Source organism: Brienomyrus brachyistius, chromosome 10 (assembly GCF_023856365.1).
Source record: "Brienomyrus brachyistius isolate T26 chromosome 10, BBRACH_0.4, whole genome shotgun sequence".
Lineage (NCBI taxonomy): Eukaryota > Metazoa > Chordata > Actinopteri > Osteoglossiformes > Mormyridae > Brienomyrus > Brienomyrus brachyistius.
The window spans coordinates 21,792,184-21,815,696 of record NC_064542.1 but is presented as its reverse complement, the minus strand read 5'-3'; the positions used below and the strand labels follow the sequence as shown (position 1 = coordinate 21,815,696).

At 43.4% G+C, this 23,513-nt stretch overlaps 1 protein-coding gene across 2 annotated transcripts; it reads left to right on the top strand.

The window, feature by feature from the left end:
• Positions 1 to 12,483: 12,483 nt before the first annotated feature.
• Positions 12,484 to 22,559, top strand: LOC125750265 (endoplasmic reticulum membrane adapter protein XK-like). Of its 2 annotated transcripts, XM_049027768.1 has the most exons (4): positions 12,484 to 14,056; positions 20,117 to 20,376; positions 20,546 to 20,856; positions 20,935 to 22,559. In XM_049027768.1, the coding sequence occupies exons 1-4, from the start codon at positions 13,716 to 13,718 to the stop codon at positions 21,337 to 21,339; spliced, it is 1,317 nt and encodes a 438-aa protein (XP_048883725.1). In that variant the 5' UTR covers positions 12,484 to 13,715; the 3' UTR covers positions 21,340 to 22,559. The 2 variants fall into 2 exon arrangements, with proteins under 2 accessions (XP_048883725.1, XP_048883724.1); XM_049027767.1 differs by having other exon boundaries at positions 12,486 to 14,056; positions 20,546 to 22,559.
• Positions 22,560 to 23,513: the final 954 nt, after the last annotated feature.

The following is a 23,513-nucleotide window of genomic DNA, read 5'->3' as shown; positions in this document are numbered from 1 at the left end:
GTAAACAAAGCTCGCCGCTAATTCGACTAAACACCGAAGTCGAATCCTAACTTCCAAACCCTGAAGTAACCGCGGAAACAGATTCCCTCTTTCTGAATACAAGACTGGCGAAGATGACGGTCGCGCACAGCCGTCCTGGCATGTGCAACCACAGACCATAGCCATTATCCAATCAGGAACACCTGCTTGTAACCAGGAAAGAAGGTACGTGATTGACATCACACCTAATTTACATCCTGCTACATTACTACATGACCGCTCATAGCCCCGCGGCACCACGCGATCGCGAATATTTACGGCAGCAAAAAGTACCCGTCGGCCATGCCCCCCCGTTCGAGCACAAGCAGAACACAAGTTCATTTCACTGTGAATGCCACACTTGAAGTGTCGCCTATAGAATAAGTAATTTAACTATATACAATGCCGAGCAGGAGAGGATGCTTTGCATGACTGTAAATTACAATTGGTTTTCATGCAGTGGGACGCATTCCCTGCAAATGTGCAAAGGATGCGCCTGGCTGCCGTGAGGCGCGCGTGGAGCATCAAGTCAGCCTAAGGCAGGAGAGAAAGAAAAAGAGATGAGTAATCTGACACGGCGCGCGTTTGCCGCGATGACTGACAGCAGGCAGCATCTGACAAATCAGCGGTCAAATGCGCTGGCAGGCAGTTGGATCCATGCAGGTGGAGAGATGGCCTCCAAACTGCAATATGAGTCGGGAGCCAGCAAAAGGAAGAAAAGTCAAAACAAGAGGAGGGTCCTGCTTCACGTGAAGGTGGGTCTGTTGTTGAAATAAAAAAGAAAAACTTTGTGGCATAAATACAGCAGCTGCTACCCTGCTAATCAGGAGACAGAAGAGGGGATAATTCTGTCTAGATGTGGACCGGAGATTAAATTTCCCAGCGGCCCTGATTATCATTTATTGAATGTCTTATTAACTGCATCTTGTAATGGGGGGGGGGGGCTCAAAATAAAACTCTGCTTAGGGCCCCAATTTGGCCAGGGGTGGGCTGGGTAAGACCACACACCAAAGAACACACACTGCTGCAGAGGGGCCCTTGGGCACGTAAAAGATGTCATTCTGGTGCCTGCACTCTCAGAAAAAAGGGTAAAACTCTGTACCTTTGTTTGTCACTGGGGCTGTATCCCAAAGGGTCTAGCAATTGTACCTTTAGTTGTAGGTAATTGTACCTTTTAAGGTACAGAAATGTAGTAATTATTTTATTAAAAGATACGATTTTTGTTTGACCCTGCGATGGACCATCCTGGCTTGTTCCCTGCCTCGTGCCCATTGGTTCCGGGATAGGCTCCGGACCCCCCGCGACCCAGTAGGATAAGCGGTTTGGAAAATGAATGGATGGATGGATCTGACATGATTTTTCCACCACCACGATAACTTGTTTTAAGGCTTCTTTTGAAACGTATTACATCCTTTTTATATTGCTGTGCATTTTGTTTACAAGGACACAACATCACATTTTGAGCCAATTTTCATATTTTGAACAAATAGATTGTTTTCTTTTGGCCCTAATTGGAGTTGCTTTAGTGCGTTTTTGTTGATTTTCTAATTAGCTTATGTTTCCTTTTTTACATTTGCATATGTCTGGTCTATTTCACCATTGAAATACATGGAGTCGATGTTGCTGTTATCTGGTCTGCTTTTCTCACGCGGGGGCTGGGGAGAAGCCGACAAAGCAGTACTCGAAGTTGGTTCGTTAATTCTGAAATAACGAACGGTTTTGAGAAACGCTTGTAGGTCTAGGTCTCTTTACCTACGCCGTTCTTTACCTTATCATTCGCTACGATCGATCGCTGTCGGAAAAGCCACACCTGTTCGATTTCCAGAACGTTCCAAAACACTCTACGGGACTGGAGATGCAAGGAAATCAAAGACATCTAAGACCTGGAAGCAGGACTTTCTTCTTAAGGTTTTAGCTCAGCTTTGTGATGTATGACGCAGAACCACACGAGTTTAAGATTTTTTTTGCCCTCTCCGAATATAGTTCATAACTGACAGTGTTCTGTTAGGTATCTCAACCCATGTCTTTTTTGACGCAGTCGACTTTATTTTGTACTAAGTAGGGTTTAGTACAAAGTCTCACAAGTCAAAGTGGAAAATAACCACTGGAAGAGATACATATGTTAGAAAAAGGAAAAAACTTTGTTATTGTGGTGTTTTAACTCTGATTACTGCTAATGGTAACCTTGCTTATATTTTTTAGATCAAACACTGGACCAAGGATTACAGGAGTGAACAGGTACCCAACACAGAGAAAAGTCCATCACTAGTAAGTATAAACTGCAGTATATAAGACATTGGTTGATTTTAACCACTGTTTCTAAACCTCGCATTGTGATTGATATATGCAGCATTAAAGGAAACTCCGGCATCTTTTGACTTGGGCTCTATTTTGAAATCTTTTTGGGTCCAAATTTTCACTTGGGACATACAAAATCATTGCAATACTGAATTAAAATGCTAAACTGTGTAAAACGATTGTTCCTGCTGTCAGTATCTTCCTCTTCGTCTAGTTTCTGACAGTGCCTACTAGTCGATTTAGTAGGCCTGCCTGTTGTCACCGTTCGATAATCTACTAGCAGGCACTGAATGGGATGCTATGTGAGAAACCGGAAGACACCGACTGTACAAGCAAGAGTTTTATAAAGTCCCTTTACATTTATAGATACAAACAGGCACAGGTATCTCTCTGTAGGGATCTTCTCCATGTTGCCAGACGCTTTTAGTAACATTTTGACCCCAGCGATTTACTTTGACACATTGCTCTTACACTTCCATTGTATAGCCTTTTTTGCGTCTGCCGGTTTTGCCATTTTAACCTAATAATGGATCAATTTCACTGATTTATGTCCCAAGAGAACATTTGGATCCCCCACCCAAAAAAAATCTAAAATTAGGGCCCAGTTTGAGATCCTTTAAGTACAATTTCTTACGTACTTCAAATGATCTCATCAAAGTACATTTGTACTGTATTGCCCACACCAACAATAGAAAAACTGGGTAAATTTTACTTTTACATCTAAGTGTGTCCTTTTTTCTCCTAGCCCCACCCCCCCTCCCCCCACCCCCCCCCCACCCCCCACCCACCCCCCAGCTGCACCAAGGATCCAGCTTAATACTCGGCAATTTGGAGGTGGATGAGGTCGGAAAAACTGTTTGTGAATATTTTTTTGACATTGTACATTTACATCTGAATAGCGTAAGTGTTTCAGAACCAAAAGTGGTTTGTTTATTTTTAATTAAATTTCGAATCCCACTTTAATTGAAACAGTGGGAATCTTGTAGATGCATCAATTTATTTTTGTACTTCTTCAGTGTGTTTTCAGTTATGGATATTTTGTAGTAATGTTACATCTTTTATAACATTTAAGAAACCTAACCTGTACATAATGTAAATATTAAATACTGTATTTTATTTAAGATTCACTGTAAAAAGTCTTTCAGTGGTAATGTCCATATGACGTTTTATAAGTATATTTCAATAAATTAATTTGTTTTTCCTGAGTTATCCATAAATAAAATGATGAGAATGTTCGTAACTTGATTTTACAAAACTCAATTTAACTGGTTATATCAGAAGTAAAATCACACAACCTGCCCACTTGGAGCAACGGAAGAACAAGTCTGAGCAAGTCCCACGTTCTCACCTCTTGCGCCAGATCGACAGACATTTTTCGCAGAGTAGGTGATAGTGAAAATGTAGCGTCCACACCCGAGGTTCAAGCCACATCCCCGGGAAGGGAGCGTTCACACTGTTCACACCGCTACAACACCACACGGAAGGGGAATTCCACCGCAGCAGCAGTCATGCACTCCTAACCCCCCCCACCACCACCGAGGTTCAAGACCGTCCCCCGAGAAGGGAGCAATCACACTGGTCAACATTATACAACTCCACACAGAAGGGGAATTCCACTGCAGCAGCACTCATGCATTCCAAGCCCAACCGCCCTCATCCTACCACACCGGCATCTATCCCTGCAGCCCGCTATCTGGCTTCACCGCCGGCAGCCACCTCCCGGAACACACAAGTGCCGAGCTTACATTAAAGGAAACTTCTCATCGAGCGCGGCTCTCATCCCTGCCTCCTCCATTCTTCCTCTTTTAACCCTACATCCCTAACAGCCGAGGTGCAGCCACTTAATTAACCAGATCACAGATCACTTCATTACAGTAGTATAAGAACAAGTAAACTACAAATACAGCGAAATACAGTTTATACATTGTGCGTGTTTTATAATTAACAAATGCCACTTTAATAAAATTAAAACGTTTGCCATTTGCCTGATTTGTGTAAAGGCGTTTTATTTCTATGTGAGTGTAGTGCGCTTCATGGTCACAGTGGTGACATTTATCTATGTCTCAGCGCCTAGACACAAATTCACGGACATCGTGTGGAGCGCAGACGGAACAAAAACATGGGCCGTTTCTCAATACGGAGAACATCAAACGCAGAGTCGCGTTCTTGGGAGTTCGGACCCCCAAGGACGGGAGGACACAGAACTCTAAAATCCGCTTCTTATACAGCGCCGTTCATACTGATGTCTCAGCTCAGCAGACGCTTTCCTGCATTTTCACCGTTATCTTCAATGTACAATAAAATAAATCCCCCACCCACTGGTGGGGGGGCTCTGGCGGGTATGCTCTTAACAAAAGTGGAATGTGTTTTGTGGTGAAACATCACTGGATGGATAAGTGGGTTCATTACGTCACGTATCGGCCATGAAAAAAAAATCAGAACAAATTACGATTTCTCAGCATCCTTTTGTAGGATTATGGTGTAAAAAGCCGCAGGCATCTCTTCAAACGTTAGTTGCGGCTCTTTTAAGTCCTACTTTAAGTCACGTCAATCTATTAAGCCCCTACCCCTCGACCTCAGAATGCATAAAACTAGCAATCCGCTTGTTTGTTAATGACCCAATTTGACAATTAAATTGTTATACGTATTTGTTGGCTGCAAATGGCTGACCCTAATCTATTGATATATTTGTCTGAAATTTGTTGATACATTTTTAAACTATTTGTTAAAATTTTCTTGACTAACTTCCTTCATCCTGATATTATCATAAATTATAACTACCTGTGTTATTTCATGTATGGTCAGGCACACTCTGGAGCTCCTGGAACTGCTTAGTGCGGAGGGAGGAGGAGCTGGTCAGCGCACCAAGTTAATTGCAAGATTATTAACAGATTTTAAAGTTGAATAAAAGAACTCTAAAATTAGTACAGATCCACCCTAATAATGGCATTGCAGGTTTGAAGTGACATTGCCTTTGAGAATAACTCAATGTCTTGTAGTGCTGTTTATCCATCCATGCCGTTTTGCTGTATGTTGCATAGTGTTGGAGATAACTGCTGTAGCAATGTCTCTTACACATATAATGGAATTTAGATGGGGGGGGGACTCCACCTTAAATGAGCATTAAAACATTTTAGTTATATTTCAAGATTTTTAAAATTTATTTCTGGCGTTTCCATTTTTATGTACAAATCGAAAATGTGAATAAAGCCAAGTAGACAGAAGCGGCGTCTTATTTCTAAAGTCATATAACGTACAATATCCCAAATTAGGACTGTCTACTTTTCAAATGGTCTTCACAGACCTGCCATTATCTGAATTAAATCACATTACTTCATTTATTGCATTTATTATTAAATTGTTTCGATTTTTTTGCGTTACACGCAACACACTATTATGACGCTGCACTTCAAAAATCGAGGTCAGGAGATCTTATCTGTGGCTACGTTACGATATTTCAATACATAGAAACTACCGTGAACGTGTTCTGCTCTTGCACTTTTAAAGCCCAGTTTCAGATGTTAAAATGTGTTCATTTTTTTTTCGATATAAAATGTTTTCAACAGAAAAATCTTCTAATCTTCTGTCTATGGGGCACATCTGTTCTGACACCAGTGATGTCAAATGACTCATTACTTGATAGAAGTTATGTTGAAAATGGGAAAATTTTCCTGTTAAGTTTATATACATACTGTGAAGGTGTTCTAGCTGGACTTTGTAAGCTGAGGTCAGTTTGTAATTTGATGTTAAAATGTCATACACAGTAAAAAAAAAAAGTACTGTGAAGGCAGCACCTTTTCATGTAGAACAACTTCTAAGCCCATTGCAATTGTTTGTATATGGTAATTATTTAATAAATGCTGGAAATTCATATCTGTCTTTATTTGTTAATGTTAAATAATTATTTGAAGCGGCTTCCACTTTTAAAACAAATGTCAAATTCGTAAAAATTAATAAACATGAGTACATGAATTCATTCAACTCAAATTCTTATTTTTCATTTAAATATTACTTATTTTAATTAAGTCTGATGTGTTTGATATGCTGACATTTTTTACATCGGTTGAAATAAGTTTCTTTGGCTGTTTTCGACAAATTGTGCCTAATCTTATAGCGTACATTGAAATGTATATTACGAAGTTTTCCCAACTGAAAATACCAATTAATTCACTAAACCTGGAAAAAATGGTTGAAAAATGTTGCCTTATTCTTTTGTAATATCTAAGAAACAGTTTTTTCCGTGTTTATGCTGAAATTCTGATGCAACTGAACCATTGTTTGCAGATTGTTTTGTCTTCCGGAAACGGTTATTTAATGATCTTGAGCTTGTTAAATGCAGAGGACGCATTTCATTGCTGTGTGCTGTAGTGTGTCAACGATGATCACTCATCATCATGACAGTTTTTCTCTGCAAAAAAATAAGGTGAAAACTGCCGATAATGTATCGTTTTTGCGCTTCATTCGAATTATACGGAGCCCGGAGACCTCGGGAAACATTAAAAAACTGTGCTGTGTCCGTTTGAAATATAAAACATAGAATCTTGGCCTATTTATCGAACAACAAGTATAAACGTAAACGATACAAACATGCCCAGTTAAGTGTGCTTTAAGCATTAAACTTTGGGGAACAATGCACATTATATGTAACTTTCATATTATGACTTCAAGAAGTATTCAAGAAAGTGAAAATTTGATAAATGAGGAAATACTTCACTTATTTTATTTGCTTTTTTTCAAATATGAACGAAACAAGTTCTTCACATGAGGCATGTTGTACATGTTGTTTACCTGTAAATGGCTGAAACAACAATAACAATAACGTGAATCTAAAATGTAAATCTCATCAACTTCTGAATACAGTGATCCCCCACCTCGCGGAAGTTACATTCCAGGTCCGCGACATAGAATAGTTTAAGCTAAGTTTAAAATACCTCTCCAACACACCTTAAAAGCGACGGTGTGTGTGTGTGTGTGTGTGTATATATATATATATATATATATATATATATATATATATATATATATAGTTTAAGCCTTAATTTGTAGGGCTTATAACAAAACGAAAAGTTCACAAAAAGTTTGCTCACAACAATCGGACCACAAGCAAGGTGCGCGATATGCAGAGAACTGCGATGAGTCGGGGAAAAATCAGCGATACAGCAGGGGATCACTGTATGTGGATTTAAATTAAGCAACTTTAATTCATATATAATACCTGACCTATACTGTTAATCAGTCCCTTATTCTTGGCAGAACACCGACTGTAAATGTGGATTTTACGTGCATGCTACTGTTTCAGATTCACTAATGCGAAGACTGTCAAATCGAATTATTTTATTTCCGAACGGCCCAAAAGTCAAGCGGCCCACCGGTAAATCTCCCGATTAACCACTCCGGGCCTGTGCGCAATTAATGTTCAACAGCCCATCTATCTTGCTTAAAGTCACTGGCGGTTAATTAGTATAAAGAAATGAGTATAAAAACACATAATATGAACACATGGTAGTGTGCATTATCCCCTACAGTTTAATGCGTAAAGCATACCTAAAAGGACATGTCGGATGTATCATTTAGGGTTATACTTATTAGTGGATAAATAAGCCAAAATTCCATCTTTTGAATTTCAAACGGACACGGCCTCGTTATTAATGTTTTGCGCACACGCGCTCTCATCGCCTCCCATTATATCCTTTTAAAGGTAGGAAATTACATATTTCAAAAATGTAAATTTCATACCTCTACAATGTAGTACGTGACACACCCATGTAGAGCGCTTTGGGGCGACTCAAAAAGGCGCTAAATGTAAATTAATTGAATACACTGACAGAAATGTATACATGTAATCATGCACCTTAAGTAAACAAGCATACAGTGGGCACTTCCTCCAAAATTCATGAACAGGCTACGCCTCAGTCGTTATTCAACACCAGCAAAATTCTATACAATTACAGCAAATTCTTGAGATCTTAAGATACTCGTTTCAGATCAAAACCTAAAAAAGTCAGATCACTGTAGGCCTACATGGAAATACGGTGCATTTTGAAAAATTAATCTATACATATATGCTTGACATAAGATTTTAGCAAAAGTTACGGATGTTTGGTAGAGTCACAAAAATTGTGATATGTGCTTATTTCTGTAGTTTAAACCCTAAATATGACCCCAGTTATGCCCCCAAAACACTTTAATTTAATTTAAAAGTTTGGCCGTAGTTTTTTTTTTTTTTTTTGCATTCACAGTAAGGGAAAATGCGTAAACGAACGGGACTGTAAACTTATTGACAGAAGTCATATACGTAACCAATGTACAATTCAATAAAATACGCAAAGGAAACGCGTACTGTATACGTACAGGGTACAGGTATTCGATCAATTAAAAATTACGTAAAGACGCACAGAAATACTAAGTTGTAAAAATATTATATGTGCGCTAACCACGAAAAAGAGAGAAAACAAAAATACATACACGCATTAAAACTATTTAATAAAACATAATAGAATTAAATTTCCGCGAATCTGTGTATCCGCGAATCACGAAGCGCGAATACAAAATGGTCATTTTGAACTGAAGCGGGCATGTATATGTAAAATTTCGATGTAGTTGTTGCTGAAGAGATTTTTCCACTATTACTGCTGCATATGTTTTTCTTTTGGGCTATTTTGCCATGCAACAGGAGACTATGCAAAAACAAGACAGGGAAACACATAATATATGTATTTTGCGTTGCTTCAATTGGTTTATGTTTTTTGTTTTTATGTTTTGGTAGCACGAATCACCTTTGAGTGAAGTATGAAGCGTCTTTGGTGGTTGATTTTGTGTTTTCTAAAGCACACTGGGTGAAGTCTTCTAAGGAAGTGGAAATGGCATTGAGACAAGCGTGAAAACGATCGTAACGACTATGAAGGGTGACGTAGACTTTTGAGTTTCTATTTTTGTCACATAATGCCATCTAGTGGGAAATATGGAAATTACGCTTCGCTTTTCTTTGTTAGCCTACGTTTTCATTTTTTCTTACACGACTTATACCTCGTATCCAATGCACTGGCACTCAAGGTAAGAAAAGGCTTCAGGGGTAGGTTTCCTGAATTCTTCTTAACGCTACATTATTCTACCGTAAGCTGTACCTTAACGTTCTGACGTGGTTCCTAAAACGTCCTTAGTTAAGTATACCTTCCGTAAGACATACTTTTATAAGGTTGGGTTGGGCAAGGGTTCTAGGATCCTAAGATCCAGGATCCTAACCCTAAGATCCAGGATCCAAACCCTAACCCTATATGTGAGTGGTGAGTGGCTCAGCCCTGTGCCAATGACTGGAAGGTCACCACCTCAGCAGGACAGTCACATGTCCTTGGGCCCTTGAACAAGGCCCTTAACCCCCAGCTCCAGGGGTGCTGCACATTGGCTGGACCCTGTGCTGTGACCCCCAAGCTATAGAGAGCAATGGGGTAGCATTCTAATACATTTCTGCAAATGGCAAATAAAAACATTTATTCATTTTTTTTAATGTCACATGAGGATCCTGGAGCAGAACTAGTCAGCAGTCAGTCTGGAAAAATACATCTGAGCCACATTTGGACCAGATCTGATCTAACGTTTGATTCTGGTGCAAATACAGGACGAATTTGGTAATATTCGACGTAAAGCTGGCCCAGATATGACCCTTATCTGTTTCAAATCCAGAAAGTGAATTCAGACCCGCATTGGTCCGTAGTGCAAAGTGATGCCAGGCTAGATCTGGTTTATGGATCTACAGTGAATTCCGAACATTTAGTTCAGATCCGGTTCGGACTCATCTTGCTATGTGGGTTGTCAGTAATGAAGCGCATAGCACGTTCACTTATATTATGACAGTAACACAACTTTTCTTTTGCCTGTTGGACCAATTCTCCTCCCAGTATCAATGACATTCCCGCATATTGGTGCACGGAGGTGATTTATAGAACAAATAAAAATAAAATGGTGTGAAACGACAATCTGGGAAAATGGGTTCACACACCCAAACGGCGAAAATCATATTTACGGTTAGATGATTAAGTTTGTTAATTTTGTATTTTATTTTTAGCTTCTCCCCAGTGCTGATTAATGCAATATTTTGAAGCATTTCTGCAGTGCTATATTTATAAAAAACACCACTTTCTCTCATGCCGCAGTCAAGCAGTTGCTGCATGGAGGAAATGATAAATCCTCGAGCCATCAAAGTCAACCGATCAGATGTTCCCAGCGCCTGGTTACTTCTTACTTACGAAGCTCTCCCTTAAGCAACCTCTTAAGGAATTGTTTGGGGACCACGTGCAGAAAAGTAAGCAACTGTAGTAAGGTATACCTTCCAAAGTTTCATAAAGATGCTAAAAGTCACTGCTAATGGGACAGTGAATGAATCGAGGGTGGCCCGCCCCAGTGGGATAACTGGAAGGATGCTCAAGAACTGTGCCTACCAGCTATCAAGGTCTTCTCCAATAGCTCCAACCTGTCTCTGTCCCAGTCCATCATCTCCTCATACCTAAAGACAGCTGCCATTATTCCAGTGCAAAGGAAACCATGGTTACCTGTCTAAATTACTACAGACCAGTGGCTCTCACACCCATCATTATGAAATGCTTCGAGAAACTGGTCTCAAATCACAGCAAAGCCACTGCATCCTCTAACCTGGAGCAGCACCAGTGTGCCTACAGAGTAAATGGATCCATGGAGGATGCCATCAGCACTGTCTATCCATCTCAAACAGTGGGAGACATATGTGAGAATGCTTTATATTGACTATAGCATGGTGTTCAAGACACTGGTCCACAGTAGGCTGGACAGCAAACTGCTCGACCTGGATCTCAGTCAGCCTATGTGTATGTGGATCAAGGAGTCTCTGTTAAACCACTCACAGTCACTCACCCACCTCTCCCCTGGTCTCACAATAGTCATGCAAAACCAACAAAACCAAAGAACCCATTATCAATTTCAGAAGGACCTCTCCCCATTGAACATCAGTGGAGATAATGAGGGAAGGGGCTCCACTTTAAACATTTCTGGGAACCCGCAACACAGAGAACCTCATATGGACAACTAACACCACCACCTTGGTCAAGGAGGCACAGCAGTGGCGGTACTTTTTAAGGGCAATTAAAATAACCCGCCTGTCTCTCCAGCAGCTTGTGCCATCCTGTCACTGCTCCACTGAAATGCTTTTGTGAAGCCATAGATATACTAGAAGACATGTCCACCTGTTGCCATCAACTCCGTCCTGTTTCTGTTTGGCCAGCAGATGTCACTGTTGCGCCCTTATGTTGGTTACTACTCCAGCTGTTTCCAATGCCTTGTTTTGAGTTTATTGTTATTGCTCGCACTTGCCCCTTCTGTATTATATGCCCTTCTGTCCTATGTGCCCGAGTCCTGGCATTGTTGTGTGTCATAAGCCTGAGCCCTCTGTAAGTCTCAGTTATTCACCTACTCCCCTCTGTTGCATCCCTAATAAAGTGCCCTTCTGGGGTATTTCCTGCACAAAGGCTGCCCCTGGGGTTTTAACTCCTCCTCACTACTATACACTTGACAGAATACCAGGATTCCACAAACACCCCGACAGCCTTTATCTCCAACGTTCCCTCTGAGGGACTACCAACAAGGGCCAAGCCCTCTGCCATGCATCCGGCTGCATTGGCCCATCTCCGGGCGGTAGAGGCGCGATCTCACAGTGTGGAGGATGCCCGAGGTGAGGACGATCCTTCTGGAGACAGAATAGGTGTTGGAAGGACTCACCCCAGACGAGGATCCCCAGGAGATGAAGAGGGTCCGGGACCTCTTGGCAGAAGTAGACGAATCTTCTCTGTTGGAGAAACCTTCAGCCTCAGGTTCTGGACCATGAGACACTATGTCTGCTGCTGTTCTTCTCGCAGCTCAGCCCACCGGCTCCCCACCCGATGCTTCTCAGCAGCGAGGAGCTACTCGCCTGCTACTTGTCTGTTGTGAGAAGCTGCTCCATCCCTGCTTCTCATGCAAACCTCTGGAGGAAAGACTGCATGTCATGTGCAATAATGTCTGTTTAATGTGCAAATCATTGTATTATGTTAATAAATTATATTATTTACCTATGTAACTAGCTATTCTATACAGCATATTCTACTTTTTATATAGCATATTTTAAATTTATTTTTTAATTTCTTACTCTTTGTATTGAGTTTTTTTTTAAATTAGTATCAGTTCCAGGTGATGCATATTGTTCTAAAAATGTGCAATAACAAAGGCATTCTTCTGTTTGGGCCATATGCTGTCCTCGGGGTATATAACCATTTTTTTACGTCTTATTTACTTCTATAGGCCTGCAGAAAATCTGGGGGAGGAACGTGGTTGTTACAAGATTACATCAACGTTGGTAAATGTGAGACGGTGAAGCTCGGGTGTGGCCATTGTAGAAAAGAATTGTCGCAACCTGCCCTAAGCGGTATATAGCTTTGTGAGTTTAAATGTAGCATTTAGTAAGCATGCTTTGGTTTGGACTAGTTGGATTTTAGGACCCAGGGGAAGCCGCAGAGCCGAAGGCTTGGGGGGGGGGGGGGATATGCAGTGTAAGCATTTCTGGACGCTGCGGCCCCAGCAGATTATTTGGGGCCAGATCTGAGCCCGATACGTGGCCGGGCTAGCATGGCGTCGGTGTGGAACGTGACTTTGGATGGGATTGTTTTTTTCGCCTTGAAATGGGGCCACTTGGCCTGTCGCTTGACTCGGATCTTCAGGAGGGTTTGTGGGGTGGCGGTGCTACAGACACCCAAGTGTGCACTAGTCTGATAGGTTTCGATTTATATTTTTCGTCGTTATAAACACAGTGCCGTTAAAGTGTCAGTTAATCCGTACAGATGACGCGGTAGGTTAAGCAGGCATCTTCCCGTCTTTGGCCTTGCGCCTTTGTGCCTCCAAGCTAGGGCCTGCATGTTTTTATTTTCTTTACACAGTTGTTGAGGAATGGACTATGCGGGGTGTTAATGGCACATAATGATTTAGTTATTTCTCCTTATCATCAGTAATGTGATGTTTCTTTAAGGCCAGGCGCCGGTGTGTAATCGTCAGTAACGTCGTTACAGCGGAGCGAAGAATTAAAGTTGCCCAGTTTTTGCTTGATATTTAATGTGATGAAGTCAAGCAGCATGCGATCTAGTAGATACCAGTTGATATACAGGCGACTCTCAATTGATACAGCGATCGATACAAAAAAGTGAGTTAGAGTATATAAATTTTTAAATGTAATACTAGCATGTCGCTCTACATTTAATTGCGAGATATATAAGTAGAATAAGTCTGGCGCAAAGCTGACAACGCCCATTGCTCAGAAACAGGCTGATCCGCGGCGAAGAAATCGCTACTTTTGCGTTGCTGTGGTGACTTTGTGTCAAACAACTGTTACATTCTTTTTCGTTACGATGGAAGTTCCGGAAAACGAGATTGTAGACTGCGGAGAGCAGGTACCGACATTGCGCGCCCAGAACGGCTCGGTCTTGGTTGCAGACCGCAGTAACATTCAGCCGCCGTGGGGCGTGCTGATCGCCGCGGTTCTGTACTGCGCCGAGTTCGTCAGCGCCGCCGTGCTCTGCAGCTACTACCATGAAAGTCACGACGACTTCTGGGTGGGTCTGACCATTACCTTCGTCCTGGTGCCGTCCGTCCTGACGCAGCTGGCGCTGACATTCATCCACCGAGACCTGGGGAGAGATCGCCCCCTCGTTCTTTTCCTTCATCTTCTCCTGATGGGTCCTCTTATCAGGTATGGAACATAATCGCCTTGTAGGAGATGGATCTTAGTTTAAGTCCCACGAAACACATCTTCAGTATCCATGGTGTACCCTTGCCTTGAGCCCCGTGTTGTCCGGGATACTCTCCTTCGCTTCCCCAGTGACACCGAGAAAAGCTGTGTGAAAATGGATGGACATCTGAAGTATCAGCTGCTGTCTTGAAACAGAAATACTGCTAGAAAATACAGGAGAGATCCCTCCAACTGCTGCTTCTGTAGTGTTATAGTCTCATGACGTGGACCAACTTCTGATTAATTCTTCTTTCAAGTTCCTTTAACTTGGAGAATGAAGGATGTGAAAGGATTTTTATTGTGTAATGACAGTCTGTAACTGGTTTCGCAGAGCTGACTTGTTTAACTAGTTGAGGAAGCCCAACTTGTAGTTGGTTTCATTTCAGCTGAGGAATTATCATCATTTCAGTTAGGGAGGAACCCTGTGGGATAGTGTGTCAGGTGACTTATCACACCAGCATTAAATGAGATGTCAAACCACGATTCGTGTTTCAGGTCCAAAGTATAGAGACAGGAAGTATGCTTTAAGATCACAATTTTGAACTTTATTTTTATTCCCATAATGCTGTATATACTGTTTTCTTTTAATAACTTGTTGTTTTATCAGTACTTTCCATTTTGTTTATAAGTGTAGACTGGTAGAATTACTTTGCCACAGTTATTGCGTATTTTGAAATACACATGACCATCGTCTGTTCTGGTCTGTGTAAGAGAGACATGGCAGTGAGTGGGTTTGGTATGTGTGACCCGTCACCACAAAATGGGTCTTATGGGTGTATTTCTACCAGTGCGACTTACGACTCATTTCGTGATGATGGGTCACATATGTAAAGTCTTGCTTTGTGAAGGATGTGCTGAACCGAGATTTACATTTTCTTCATTTAGCAGATGCTTTTGTTCAGAATAATGTAGAAGTGAGGTGAACTGCACATTGTAAACATGTGACCGTTGGGGAGTTGATTGGGCATCAGTGCAGCTAGGCTGAGTTCCCAGTGAATGCACAGGTACAAACGTAAGTGGATCAGAGGAAGGATGACACGTCTCCCAAGCAAAGCAAGAACCTAATGAGACAATTATTCAAATCAGCAAGGAAAGTACAATTCAAAGGACATTTGGGGAAAAGGGAGCGGTTCCTGGAACAGATGGGTATTGAGGGGGTTCTTTAAGGCGGAATGAGAATCCGATGACTGGATGTGGTTCATGGCGAGATGGGATTAGGGTCTTAAGAAGTCTCTCGATGGGGGTGGGTCCTTGTTCATTGATGGACCTGCAAGACAGAACCAAAGGCTTGAACTTGATGTGAGCACCAATATGGAGCCAGTGAAGAGAATCAAGGAGCTGTTTTGACATAGTTTAGGCTTGTTGAAATCCAGACGTACTGCTTTGTATAGAATTATTTGAATGGATTTGACTGCAGAAGTTGGTAAACCTGTTAGTACGGGGTTGCAGTAGTCTAGTCACGAGAACTAGTCTAGTCCACCCTTCCACATCACGGGGTTTAGGATACAAATATCACAAGATCATGGTGAGATATCACATGAGAACAGTGTACATATATTTTAAGCGTTTATGGATTACTGAGCTTTTGGTGTTGTCATCTACTGGCCTTCTTGTGTCGTTTGTAGTTTTCGCAAAACTCCCAAAAAAAACTCCCGCTTGATTTCTTATGCCACCCCAGCGATATATCAGAACCACAACGGGGAAAGTCGCGATGCTAAAGGGTTAACTGTACTATGGGCTTGACGCTGAGCTGCGGACCCATATGGCCTCATCTCCTGGTTATACAGAGTGGATCGAAGGGTAGCTGGCTGTCGTTATTACTTCACAACGTTCCTGGTGGGTCGTGATGGAGACGGTGTGGGTGACCCAAGCGGTATAGCGCTGTCATGGTGGTGACCTAGTGGTTCCCCTGCTTGTGCGGACTCGTATACTGGTTGGGATCAGTATTTTGTGAAGGCTGTGTTTCGCGGGGCGGCAGGGGGGGTGTTCCCAATGGGTTTTGTCATGTGGTTTGCTATTAGGAGAGGAAGTTTCTAACGTCTCATCCTCTTTGTTTTTAGCACTTCCTCTTTGAGAGTTGCTCTTCTGTAACACTATGGCAGTGTAAAATGTCAAAATATTCATGTAAATGTTTGACTTGGAAATTTTGAAACCTCCTTTGTTAGAGTAAAAGCTGCTTGGGTATTTATGTTTAACCCACTGGATAATGGTGTCTGCTGCACTGCATCGCTAACTGTAGGGGCGGAATGTGGCTCGGATAGGATGCTGTGCCTGTGACCAGGAGGGTATTGGTTCAGATCCACATATCCGCAGAGCAATTTCATTGTTGGCCCCTGAGCAGGGCTCCTACCCCCTGATTGTCTGATTGTTCCGATTTTAGAAAATACATAAATAAATCAAACTGAAAATGTTTGTTGCGGTGGATAAAAGTGTCTGTTAAATAAGTAAAATGCAACTTGAAATCACCGCGTGACTTTTCAAATTCCTTTTGTTTGCCCGGCTGTTTTAGGAAAGCATCTTGCATGTTAGTGGTCAGGTTGGACTGTCCAAGTCTCCTAAACGTTCACAGAATGAAACTGCGTTGTTGCCTTTTGTGGAGGTGTTGCTGTCTGCCACAGGCTCACAGCCAGGTCTGTGTTTGTCCCCCCAGAACCCGTGTCACAGAGCCAGCTTGTCTAAGTATATCTTGTACCTCATTGGAAACCGCACTGCCCTTTCTGTACGCACTACCGAGATATATCACGTTTTCACTGAGGTACGGCTGCAGTCTGGCTGTGGCCCCTGTGTTCTTGAATGAGCCTCGAACATCTCAGATGCATTTCTACAGGAGCTCCGGTTTGATGGAACATTCATTGTAGAAGCCTGGTTTCTAGGGTTAGGGGTTATCTGGAGGGAGGAGTATTACCAAGAAATGTGTGTCATAGCAAAATTTTCTATATTTATATTTATATACAAATGTGCTGCTCTGGAAACCAGTGATTAAATCACCAGTGATTTAAGCTTAAGTTCCAAAACCAGATGCTGTTTCTGAAGAACGTTCCGGAACAGCCATCAAAGACATCGACTCCGGTTTTCTCAGCTTCATGAAACTGACTTGATGGAAACTGGAAACTTCAGGCCTCTTTTTCATATGTTTTAAATGGCGTTCTTTATTGTGTGTGTGTTTGTGTGTGAAGACACTTGTCTGTGATTTGGCCTTACATGGGTCGCTATTCATGTGTCCCAAATTCCAGCTAATAGTGTTGGCAGAAATTATGCAGGTGGGCAGGCAGAAAATCAGCTGAGTTCCGTAACAATTCTGTTTGCGAACAAAAACCACACTACAGTTTTTAAATGACCTGTGACATTGCTAAGACCAGTTGAACAAAGTGAAACAAATTCATTTGACTTTATTGTCCTCCGATTGATCTAACCACGCACACACATACCTGTCAGACAATCGTTTGATCGTACCGTATCGCTCACTATGAACGCTGAAGGGGTGCACCTCAGAACCCAGAACCACCTGGTCCTCCTGTGTTGCTGCGTTAGCTACCAGTGCCTGGGTCAGGAGTCATGGTGTCTGTTCCTTCTGAAGTACCCAGCCTGGCATCAGCCTGGGTCGTGCACCACGTAGCTTCAAAGAGCCGTGACCTTTTCAGCATATGAAATCTGTCTCTCACACAGTGAAACGTTAAAAGTTTAGGTAGTGTAGGAAAGATCCCGAATACTGGTTTTCCTTCCGACTCTAAGCGCACATGGAACGCCTGGAAATCAGCTGTGAGTGACGGCTATGTCCTGGATTACTGTGTCCGGCCTGGGAACGACTCCATCATAAATAGCTGGGCACCATCTGGCTGTGCTGCTGCGACTGGGAAAGATGGCGTTTGTTTCTTGCGTGTGTTTAGCCAGAGTTCGCAAAAACGACTCGTTTTGCATGCAGCTCTGAGGAAGTCGCATGTCTTAGCGGTGATCACATCATGGCAGGATTACATCGTCTCCGCGGCCATCAATAATGCATGCAAAGGTGCTTTGTGTGAACTGTCAGATGAGATGACCTTTCTGGGTGGTGGGAATTCCTGGTAGGACAGTGCAGCGTTCACCTCCACAGGAGCTGCGTTTTCCGCCATCTCTGTCTACAGGTTGATTATTCGCACTTGTACCTACAGCTTGCTCTGAATCGCTGCACCGAATCGGTAAATCTGCTGAGATTTGGAGCTGCAGGTGGAATAACTGAGAGACCAAATCCCCGGTTCTGCTCGAGCCGCCCAGTATGTCACGCCCCACGCCGCCAGCTGTCTACCCTACTGCTGCTCGCTTACAGGAAATATCGGGTTTTGCTCTGCTGTGGTGGAGCTGCCGGGCGCAGCTCGGTCTGTCGCTGAGTTGGCGAGCAGCTGTGGTGGAGCCCGTGGGGGGGGGGGACATTGCGTAGGGACTCGGTTAGAGCAGCTGCAGGCGGCGCAAGACCTTTTTCAGGCTGAAAAGGAGCCGGCTGTCTAGTCTGACGCATGGGTGCTGCACGTAGTTGCATGTCCCCTGAAGCGGCACAGGTCACCAGCCAGAGCTTTTTCTCCTGCTGCTCCGCCCAGCGAGTTGCCATGGATGCCAAGGACACGGCGCGTGTCCCATAGGTCTGTGGTCTGCCATCAAACCACAGCCATTGTCCAGACCCGGACCGCACTGAGCATGCTCCAGTGGGCAGACCCCTGAGCTATGACCAGGGCGAGACCCCCGTGCTTTCTTGGTGAGCGCAGTCTGCAAGCACAACCGCAGCGTGTTCAGCTGAGCATAGTCACTGTGATCTGGCAGCGGATAGGCTGCCGTGAGCAGAGCCATGGCTCGAAATGCTGGGGACTCTGACGAAATGTGACCTTGACCACCCCACAGGTGACTTTGGGGCCCCAATAAAACGCTGCCCCCCCCTGAACCTGTCAGGGTATCCATGCCCCTCCAAGGCCTTTGGCTGTGGGCACATGGTCTAGTTTGTGTCTCCAAATCGAGGGGTTTTCCTGCCGGAATTTCCGAGTCGAATTTTTCTTTTTAAACTATATCCATGGAGAAGGATAAATGGTTTTTATTTTAATGAGTAAATAGTTATACTTTTTTCATAATTTACTCTGAAATAGCGTTATTCAAAAAAAAAAATAATTTACAGTTACTCAATGTTACAGCCAGTGATCGTCAACCTGGCCACACCAAAGTGTCGTTGTGGCTAAATGTTATAATTGAGGGGGAAAAAATGTTTGTAGGTTTAAATACCATGTACGTGGTAAAAATTTGCATTTTGATCAAAAGCTCCATCGTGTTGACCCCTGATTACAAACGTTTCGAGGCTGATTACATTTTGTATATCGATGATGTCTTTCCACTTGGACATTAAAGAAGTGAAAATGTGTGCGCGCGCTCCCCCTAGTGGAGGCCGAACAGAAATGCAAGATATGTAACCAGTGGGGATTTTCTAAAGGGGCTGAATGATGTTTTCATCATTGTAGTGGAGAACCTGCAATGGACCACTGGCAGGTGCACATATTGAAAATGTAGAGCTTAAATATAAGTGTGAGGGACATGGGTAGTCTGGGTAAATGTTCAGTTGATGTAGGGTGAGTATTGTTAAAATGGAACACTGAAAATTTGCTTTCTGAAAAAAACGTCTTGAATCCCAACTTGATACCATTCTAAATACATTAATGCCCCTTGAATACTATATTGAAAATAAAGCATTACTAAACACATAGATTAACTGCAGAATTTAATTGTCCTGCTTTGCCAGGTGTCCCATTTTTACAATACTGTACTTATCCTGGTTCTAATTTATCTCAAATATCCTTCTACTTAATGTTAATACTGAACAATATACTAGGCTACACTGACATTGATTCCTATACTGAGACTGTTAAACCTGTTTATTATGGAAGCGTTACTTTTATTCAGTGTTAAAATCCATACTGTGGTATATGAGCAGGAATGAACTGTCTCGGGCTCTGTTCCGCCCTGATTGGCCTCGCCGATGATGGAGCTTCTCGATTTCATGCTCACCAGGTGTGTTGATGCCCTGGTGATCTACTGCCAGGCAGGCAGGGAAGAGGAGCCTTACGTTACCATCTCCAGGAAGATCCTCTTGAAGAACGGCCGGGGCACACTCACGGAGTGGGAGACGGGTCACTCGGAGCGCAAGCTGGCCGTCCACCGCAACGCCTTCAAGCGCACTGTGCTTATCCAGGCATTCCTGGGCTCCACTCCACAGCTAACGCTGCAGCTGTACGTCAGCATACAGGAGAAGGAGATGCTCCCCTCTCGAGGTAGAAGCCCATTGGTGCTCTGGCTCCTTCTGCTATTGTTCTTTGTGTAGTCTGTTCTTTATTGTTGTGTTTTATATGTTTAGGTGTATTTTTTTGGAGACTGGGGGGTGGAGATGCAGTGGTATTTGGGGTCCTAGCTAAGCCTGCTGTTCTTGTGTCCCTATTCCAGTTGTCCTGATGGTCATAACCCTCATCTCCATCATCTACGGTGCACTGGTCTGCAGTGTCCTGGCCATCCAGATCAAATACGATGATTACAAAGTGCGGGTACGGCCCGCAGCCTATCTCTGCATGGTCCTGTGGAGGGGGCTGGAGATCAGCGTCCGTGTGACGGCTCTCGTGCTCTTTAGCACGGCGCTCATCCACTGGATGGCACTCGTGGCACTGGGCAACCTGTTCTTCTTCCTCTTCCTGCCGTGGGTTGATTTCTGGGTGAGGAGGGCCTCCCTGCCCGAGAACGTGGAGAAGAACTTCAGCAAGGTGGGCACCACGGTGGTGCTGTGCATGGTGACCCTCCTCTATGCCTGCATCAATATCTTCTGCTGGTCGGCCTTTCAGCTGGACCTGACCGACAGGGACCTGATCGACAAGCGGCCGCGCTGGGGCTGCCTGGCCATGTACTACTGCGTGCGCTTGGCGGAGAACCTGAGCCTCATCGTCCTGTGGTATTTCTTCAGGACGGACTTCTACGAGTATGTGTGTGCACCGCTGCTGGTGGCTCAGCTGCTGGTCTGCTACGGCATGGCCGTGCTCTTCATGCTGCTGTTTTACCAGTACTGCCACCCCTGCCGGAGCCTCTTCCACCACAACGTGGCAGACTGCCTGGCCTGCGTCTGCTGCCGGCGCGACCTGGAGGTGCAGCCCAAGCCGGTGAGCCTGCAGGCCCGACGGCGGCCCGACCTCACCAGCCAACTGGGCGAGCGCGAGACCGCCATAACGGACGACATCATGGACGCGGCCTGAGAATGTGCCTTTGCCGTCGGCTAGGAGACTTATTGGCGATCTGCCCTGGACCGTTCGCCGCGAGATTCATGATGTGGGGCCCATGACTGAGCCGCCAGCTCAACTTCGCAACACAGAGCCTTGGAACAATTGGTAATCCGCTCAGGTGATGACAAAGCTCATGGGAGTTCTATTTACACGAAGATATTCTCAGGGCAGAACAAAAAAATGATTCATTCAGAGAGACGACCAATCAGACTGTAGAGGACGTGGGTCAATGCAACTATAGGAGGAGGGACCAACCAATCAGATGTCTTGGTCTTCTAGTTTTTTTTGGGCCCACCTCCTCTTTCGCCTGATTGGTTATCTTTCGGAACCAATAATTTTTGCTTCTGCCCTTGGTGCAAGTAAAACTCCCTCTAACGATGAAGCTGTGGTTCTGTTCGGGGTTACTTGGTGCACCATTTTCCACTGTCCGTTATAATTTTAAGTAAGAGAGAAGATGCCGTGAAAGTGTGTCCAAATGTTAATGTAATATACATCAGGTCTGTTTGTTGTGCAAAATGTTCTTTAGGGAACCTATTTTAGTCAGTAGTGTTAAAAACATGCGTAAGAATGTATTCAGGATTATTTAAAATGCTACACAAGTGTCATGGTAAGTGGGCAGGAGTGTCGGCTGAATGCCTGATGTATTCAGGTCAGATACAGCCAGGTGTGGCTGCCTACTTACTGCACTCCTGGTTTATATATATTTATCTATGAACAAGCTGATACTCAGGGCCAGACTGAGACTTTCTGTAGAGCTGCTCCCCATTGCTATTCACCTGCACTTTAAAGCCCCCTGTTTCTATAGATACCAAGCAGGCTTATCGGTATTTGCACCCCGCTGCCTGCAGATCTTGTATGCAATGAACGTTTCAGACGCAGTCTCTTGCCTTAAGCGCAGAATTCACGCGGACAAGTGACAGCTGTTTACACACGTCGGCGATTTGCGACGCCCCTGCCTTAATTCACGGCGTTAAGATTACGGAAGTAACCGGAACTGAAGCTGCAATACTGGTGTGTTTGGGAGGAGATGGGGGATCCTGAAATGCCTCCAGGCTTGGATCACCCACACTAGTCGTGTGTGTGTGTGTGTGTGTGTGTGTTTTGGTGGTGGTGTTTTGGTTTATCCAGAAGTGCCTGTTTGCCTTTTGTGTTTTAAATATGTGCCTGTTTAAATAAACTATTCCCTTCGCGAACTTTTGTCAGTTTTTCAGGATTTTTCCGATACCCGAGTTACCTGAAGCCCTTCTTGCTCTGTGTCTGTTCGAGGAACAAAAATACTCAAAAAATCACCGTCAACCACGAGGTTTCCTTAAAATCCCCAAAGATAACTTACTGGACAGTCAGCCACAGTTTGCCCAGCGTTACGCTAGTAGGTCGTGTTCAAAGCATTAATATGAATCCTGAGTTTTATACAGAATTTCCCTAGTATGTTTATCTGAAAATTGGAATACAAAGGAAAACAGTATGACCAAATTAGTTCTAATAAGAATGGTGTGATCAAACTGTTTTACATTATTTTTTTATATGGAGAAAATATGAATTTATATACTCACTTCAGTGCCAGTTTCTGTGGTCATTTTTGATGCTTTTTTTACTTCTTAACTCGGATATTGTAGAGTATTGTTGTTGTTGGTCAGCTTCTTTGAACCTGATCTACGAACTTCATGCTGCAGACAGACACATTACACAGAAAAAGCTTCAAAAAGCATCAATTAGGGAGATAAAACGCAATTCATGTGCTCAGAAAAACCTCCAGACTCACCATAAAATAAATGTTTGCATGGGTTGTGATTAGTGGAACATAAATTAGGTTACTTGCGTAAATCAAGAGGCAGAAAGTATAGAGTAAATACTACATACCAAAAACATGGCAAATCTGCTCTAAATTTCTTGTAGCGATTATGCGTCCTGTGATGAACTGGCCGTCCATCCAGGGTAATCCCCTGCCTTGTGCCCTACGAGGGCTGGAATTAGATGTCGGGAAGTATGCAGCTGGAAAAAGGATACAAGATTCCATCAGTTTGCAGGGTATAAATTTATCCTACGACCTGTATAGCAAAAGCCGAATGTAATAAACAGAATCGTGTTTCATGCAGTTGTTTTGACGCTAAATCATGTGCATTGCTCCGGATTATAGCCCCTCCAGG